Here is a 7,141-nt window from a genome sequence, read left to right as displayed (position 1 = left end):
CAAGCTGATGAAAGCTTCGATGAGTTTTTAGCTATGTGGATGGATAAGAGGCTTTGAGATGTTATGAAGAAAATCTCATTACCAGGGTCATTCTGCTTGGCCTTTTTGAATATTGGTACAACATTAACAGTCTTCCAGCCTTCCAGAATTTCTTTAATATTCCAAGAATTAATGCCAGCAGGCAAGAGATCTCATCAAGCCATTTAGGACTCCTGTATGCAATTTATCAAGACATGCTGATTTAAAAATGTTTATCCCTAGATGTTGTTCACTATTCTCCTTAGTTGCTAATGGATTGAAAAGTACTTGAATCATGAGGGTGATAAAGTATCTCATCCTACTTCTTTGTAAACAGAGAACAGAAATATTCATTGAATGCTCCTTTTCTGCATTCTTATTAACTGTTAGCATCTCCATCTAGTAATGGGCTTATGCCACTATTAGGAACAAAAGAAACTCTGACATTTAAAAAATCCTTTTTGTTGTCCTTTGCCCTGCCTGCTGTTCCCCCCCACCCTCAGTGCCATTTGCTTCCCTTTATGAAGTACAGAAAATAGATAGTGGCGAATGTTAATTAGAAGTTATGTTCTTCCCCTCCATTCTCATTTATTTTATATACTGTATTTTCTTTTTTTTTTTTTTCTGCCTCCACTTTGGCTAAAAGTCCATCCTGGTGCGGTAGCAAAGCTGTTTTTTTTCTTGATTATGGATTTGTAGCTTTATAGCCATCTGATAAACTGGGAGTTCTTTAAGAATTTATCAGTTTTCCTAAATTATTCCTCCTAATCAATTTTGCTCATAATTTTCCTCATCTTTGGGAAATTAGCCCTTCTTGAAGGGTAGGTGAGTGTGTATTACTTATTGGGACTATCCTCAGTTTGCTCATATTGGATGTAATCAGGTCATGATCACTGGTCCCTAGACACCCACCAATTTCCAGTCCTATGACTAATTTGTCAGTATTCATCATAATGTCCAAAATAGTTACCTAGTGTTGGGCATAATGTCTCTTTTGTTTGGAAAATTATCATTTAGTTTTTTAGAATGACTTTCCTACTGACTGCATTACACCTTCAGCATATATCTCCCAAGTTGAAGTCCACCAAAGGAGTGACCAGGAAACACAATATCTAGAGTTCAGCAGATTCAGTCTCCGCTCTTAAATAATCAGTAGACCATGTAAGTGGAAGCCTTTCATGGCCATTTTGTTCACCGGCTCCCCATTCATATCCCTTGGTCTGTGTCTCCCTAATAAAATCCTGCAGAGTGCGCTCTGACCCCAGAATGAAGTAAAAAGAGCTTTGAGAAGTTGCAGCATTCTTTCCTGGATCTGCTGCAATAGAAAAAGGAGCGGAGATATCAAAAGATGAAGGCTCCCTGATTATCTGAAGACATTTACAGGGGGCACAGGCCAGACCTCACATGCCAATTCCCAAATGACACAAAAGGACTGAGAAAGACAGCAGGGTCTCCCTGAAAATTATGGAACAGTGGGTGGATATAGATATGTACTGGGATTCCTCTCATGTCATGTTGCAAGTGGACAGGGGTGGTTACAAAACTATTTTTTAATGTTGCATACAGTTGACATCCAGACAAACTGTTTTGTCTGTTGCACAACCAATTGATGAAACTCGCTTGGATCACACAATTTTACAAAATTTGCTTGAGTATTTGTGTTACTAAGGCTAAATAAAACTCATGAAAACTAAAACAAGAATCTCACAGCTCAATCTGGCCAACAATGGTTGTTCAGTGTTCGTTAAAGCTATGCATGAGATATACATGTGTCAAGGGTTTTTCCCCACTTTGAACTTTGGCATCCAAAAAGTGGGGACCTGCATGATCACTTTTAAGCTTAATTACTAGCTTAAATCTGGTACGCTGCCACCAGCCAAAAATATAGTGTTTGGCACACTTCTGTTCCCCCAAAACCTTCCCTGGTGAACCCAAGACCCAAACCCCTTGGGTCTTAAAACAAGGAGAAATAGACTATGCCCCCTGCTTTCCCCCCCCCCAGACTTTCCCCTCCCTGGGTTGCCTTGGGAAGCTACACAGATCCAAATTCCTTGGATCTTAAAACAAAGAGGAATTAACCATTCCCTTCCTTTTCTTCCCACCAATCCCTGGTGAGTTTAGACTCAATCCCTCGGATTCCAAAACAAGGAAAAATCAATCAGGTTCTTAAAATGAAAATTTTTACCTTTTCTTTCTTTAATTAAAACCTAACTCTGTAAAATCAGGATGGAAAATGCTTACAGGGTACTTAGATTCATATAGCCTGACACGCATCTGACGAAGTGGGTATTCACCCACGAAAGCTCATGCTCCAAAACCTCTGTTAGTCTATAAGGTGCCACAAGATTCTTTGCTGCTTTTATAGCCTAGAGGGACTCCCCCCCCCACCAGCCTGAGATTCAAAGTTACAGCAAGTAGAGATAGAAATCCTTCCAGCAAAAGACACATTTACAAGTTAAGAAAACAAACACAAGACTAATCCGCCTTGCCTGGCTATACTTACAATTTCGAAACATGAAAGACTGATTCAGAAAGATTGGGAACACCTGGGTGTACATCTGGTCCCTCTTAGCCCCAAGAGCGAATAACGAACAAAACAAACAACACAAACAAAGACTTCCCTCCACTAAGATCTGAAAGTATCTTGTCCCCCCATTGGTTCTCTGGTCAGGTGTCAGCCAGGTTCACTGAGATTCTTAACCCTTTACAGGTAAAAGAGACATTAACCCTTAACCATCTATTTATGACAACATGATTGTATTTTCTTAACAGTAAGACTTCTTACTGCAGATATCTTTCCCTTACTTCTAGACAAGAGCATGAATAAATGGTCACCCACCAATCTTTCCTGTACAGTATGCCTACTGCAGAGTGAGAGTGCAAAGAAGCACATTTTCTTCTGGAGTGTGGCCAAAACTGCTGCTGGCAGCCTAAAGCCTGGATGAAATTCAGTTATTCCTAATCCAGATTTCCCCTTCTGTAGAACAAAACTCTCCTCATGTCACTAGCAATAGGTTAATTCTGAAACAATCCATGTTAAAGCTAATTGATTTTGGGGGATGGAGAGGCTCCAGCCCCATTAAGTTCACTTTATTTTGTATCTGAAGTACTTTTTTTTGTCCAACTGCTTATCTTATTATGTGGGTAAAATTAAATTTTACCATATCTTACCAAAAAAAGGATCTTCAGTATATCAGTTAAGAAACAGACTATTTTATCTCCCATTTACATGAATGTTCCCATAAACCAGATTAGAGGTATTATCTCCTCTCTAGTTAATATGCATAATTACAAGATTAATTATGGGAGGACATAATTCTGGTCTTTAGTGTTCCTTTAAGAGTAAATCTTCTCCTTCTCAAGTCTTCCAGGCCAGTTTCTGCATTATACTTCTTCTCCAAGCAGTTAGTACACCCTTTCTCACTGAAATGGATACAAACATCAACAGGCCCCCACCACCACCACCTTCCCCATCACTAGGGTGCATTTGCTTTACATCTCTGCAACACTCCCGTCTTCCTCTGCCTGTTGCAGTTGTTCAAAGCTAGCATGAAACTAACAGTCTAAAAGTGAAACTGCTCTGCTGAGGAAACTACTACTCGAACCTCCTGTCAGCCCACACAGGAGCAGAGCTTAATGTCACATCGGGGCAGGCGCAAGACGCTGTAACGATGGAGAGGGGAAGTGATACCTTGAAATGTGTGGTTGCTACACACGCAAGCACAAATCTTTCTGCGTACCACTGTGATGCTTTAAAAAATAGCTTAACATTCTTCGTCTTTCGCTACATTTTGACCGTCACCCAGCCTAGCAACGATACTGGGTTAATAATTAATTAATAATGAAAAGTGCCCTCCTCTTTCAGAAGAGCATGCTCCACGGCCGCTCTTTTTGCCCTTTAAAAGCCCCGATAAAACGCCATGTCACACGCAGAAGCTGAGCAGGCATTCGGCTCACTCTGCTCTACCCTACCCTGGGAAAATTACCCAGAGCTGCCCGGCTCTGAACACGTTTCAGCTGCAGAGAGAGTCCCAAACAGCCCCGTCCAGCATTATGTCAGAAGGGCTGGTTAAAACTTGCACGCCGCGGTTGCTGGGATTGTGCCAGTTTATCCCCGTCCACACTTCCAATTACCCTCTCGCAACCCCCGTTCAGCACGGGTCCAGCTGCGCCATTCCCCTGGGTTGATCAGGCCTTGGCCCCGAATATGGAGGAGGTGCTGCTGCGGGGCTGGTGGGTCAATCGCGAGTGGGGCCTATTGCGATTTAGGGCAGCGCTGCTGCCAGCGGAGCCCCGTGGCACCGAGCTAGTACCATGCTCCTTCCCTGGGGGCCAGCACCGTCCTGCCTCGGCATACGGGCTCCTGATGCTCTGGGACTGCGGCCTGCGGCAGAACGTCCGTCTTCCGTGGCACTCTGACCGCGACACAGAGCAGCGCAGCGCTCCCCGCTCCCGTCCTATGTTGGGCAGAGGCCCAAGGCTCGGCACGTTCCATTTCTCCCCCCACAGGGGGGGGACGGAACGGCCCACAAGTGAGTCTTGCCTCTGGAAGGCAGGCCCATGTACCTGCACTATCGGGGTTCGGACCCTGCTCAGCCAGAGAGACGCGGATGCTGAAGTGGACACCTTGCTGGCGGGGTGGGGTGGGGAGAAGTTGGTACGTTCCTGGGGGCGGAGGGAGGGAGCAGCGCTCTCCCTGCTACTGTCAGTTGCGAGCAGTAGCAGTCTCGCTAACTGCAGGTTTTCGGGACTCTCACCGCAGCGTGAGACAGATCCCAACAGTCTCCCCTTCCCCCGCCAGGGCCTGCCCGTGCGGGCCCCCCGGGCAGAGCTGCACCTGCACGGCCTCGGGGGCCGCAGCAGCGACAGGTGCCGAACCCGGGCGCAGGCAGCGGGTTCGCCTTCTCCGAGCCAGTGACGATGCCCGCGGTGCAGAAAGCCGTGTCCGAGATCCGCTCCAGAGCGGAGGGTGAGTGCCTGTGCCACCGCAGCCCCTCCCCGGGCGCCGGGCTGGGGACGCCTCCGTTTAGCTGCCTCATGGTCTCCCCTGCATCGGGAGCTGAGCGGCGGCCACTGGAGCTGTGCTGCACCGGGGGGCGGGGGGGACGGCAGGGGGATGAGGCGGAGAACCGCTCCCCCAGGTTGGAGCCCGACTGCGGTTTGTGCCCTGCGCTGGTAATTGAATGGGCTCCGTGCTGCCCACGCCTATCACCGTAGTGTCTGAATACCCCCCCCCCCGCAAACCTGCCGCCCATGCTTGTGTTTTGTCTCTTTGTCATCTACCTCGCTGTCCTCCCTGCCCCTTTGCTGCCTACTCGCCTCCTCTTCCCCTGTGCGCCCCCTTTTCACTGCTCTCTCCTCCTGCGTCTGTCTCTCTTACCCCCACACCTCGTGTCTCCCTGCTTCCCCCTCTAGCACACACCTAGCAGGAGAGCCCCGGGCCAGCTGTCAAAGCCTGCCTCTCCCTCCCCCCAAATCCAGTCTCCCCTGAATACCATTTCTTCACTAAAATGGGAGTTTTTATTATACGTGTTTTGGGTAGTTGGCAAAAAAGTATTTTCATTGTTGTTTAGAGCTGGTATTTGTGTAAGTGTACAACAGCAGTCATTTCATGTTGCCATCATTGTTTTTGTAGTAGGCTTGGTGCCTGGCTGAATTCTGTAATTTCAGTGGAATATTTTCGTTCTTTGAATAATGAACTTTTCCATAAAGACTTTTCTTGTTCACCTCACTGGCTTTTGCACAGAGTATGTTGTCTATCCATGTTAATGCCAAGCAACAGGAGATGAATGGGAATGCTGTTATCCTGTTGAAGAGTTATGGCTGAATATCTTGACTTTTTCATTCTTTAAAGCAGGGGTTGGCAACCTTTGAGAAGTGGTCTGTCAAGTCTTAAATAATTTAAGGTTTTGCGTTTCAGGCTGGCTGCATGCTGGGCAGGGCCGGCGGCCGGGACCCTGGCTGGCAAGGGGCCGGCGGCTGGAACCCCAGACTGGCAGCGAGCTGAGTGGCTCATCCCACTGCTGGTCTGGGGTTTCGTAATCCAGGCTGGCAGCATGCTGAGCAGGGCCAGTGGCCAGGACCCTGGCTAGCAGCGGCATGCCACTAAAAATCAGCCCGCATGCCGCAGACTGCTGACCCCTGCTTTAAAGGATGGTGCATGCATTCTGCTAGTTCACACATGGGACAAAAGATGCAGTAATTCTTAGTGCATAAAATTATGAGAGGCATTTATGGCACAACTTGCCTGAACATTGAGGATTGTGTAGATATTGGGCATCTTGGTCAGTTAGGATTCATCAGTCACTATGTTTAAAAATATAATGAACTGCTTTATAAAAGCAATATATATAAGAAAGATGTGCATTTTTATTAGGATAAATGTAAAAATTATGTTCATGCAATATTTGAGGCTTTACACACAAATCAAAATATGATTACTATAGTAACTAATTTTGGAGGCAGATTATTATTTAGTATTTGGCATTAGAGTTCATGTATTTCTTTCTGGCTAGTGAGACTGAATCGTGGTTGCTGCAAAAGTTATAACTTTGAGGAGTAGTAACATTTCATTGTTGTAGATTTGCATTTAATTTCTTTGGATATGTTGCAGGATTTCACATTTGAATCAAACTTTTGCACGCTGTGGGTTGGATTATCCCTAACCCTTAGTTGGCCATGCAGGGGAGTAAGAAAGGTTATTAAGGCCCTGCCCTTATTTCCCGGCATGTTTGAGTAAGGCCTGCTCAGATTGCTACTGCTGCAGTAGAGGGTTGGGTTGGGGAAGGGTTAGATAGTGGACACCATACTGTTCTAATCTCTCTCTCCCTGCCCTAGCAAGTAGATAGGTGGGAGCCTTGGCTATACCTCCTGCTTCTTAGTTTCTTTACCTGGCCAGGCACAGAAAGAGAGTAGGGAATGAGATGAGCACTGAAAAGGTGTGAAGTAATTTACTCCAATCCAGAGCAAAGAGAAAAACAGATGAAGAATTGTGCTATCCTGAAGCACAATTCCTTCCTGGTTTACTTCTGTGGTGGCACAGGGTATGAGATGGGTTTAGTGGTGCAATGTAGCCCTCTTTAACTTTCTAGTTCTTATGTTAATTATTTCTATATTTTTATCA

At 46.0% G+C, this 7,141-nt stretch overlaps 1 protein-coding gene across 4 annotated transcripts in view; it reads left to right on the top strand.

Moving 5' to 3' along the window:
- The first annotated feature begins 4,734 nt into the window (after positions 1-4,734).
- The window catches only part of ATP8A1 (ATPase phospholipid transporting 8A1), a 254,637-nt gene continuing 252,230 nt past the window's right edge, over positions 4,735-7,141 (top strand). For all 4 annotated transcript variants that reach the window (XM_030563157.1, XM_030563155.1, XM_030563159.1 and 1 more), the window contains exon 1: positions 4,735-4,987. In XM_030563157.1, coding sequence (XP_030419017.1) covers positions 4,939-4,987 — 49 coding nt within the window. In that variant the 5' untranslated portion in view covers positions 4,735-4,938. The remainder of the gene's footprint in view (positions 4,988-7,141) is intronic.

This window comes from Gopherus evgoodei, chromosome 5 (assembly GCF_007399415.2).
Source record: "Gopherus evgoodei ecotype Sinaloan lineage chromosome 5, rGopEvg1_v1.p, whole genome shotgun sequence".
NCBI lineage: Eukaryota > Metazoa > Chordata > Testudines > Testudinidae > Gopherus > Gopherus evgoodei.
Note: the sequence above shows the minus strand (reverse complement) of the source record. Positions and strands in the feature narration are given on the sequence as shown.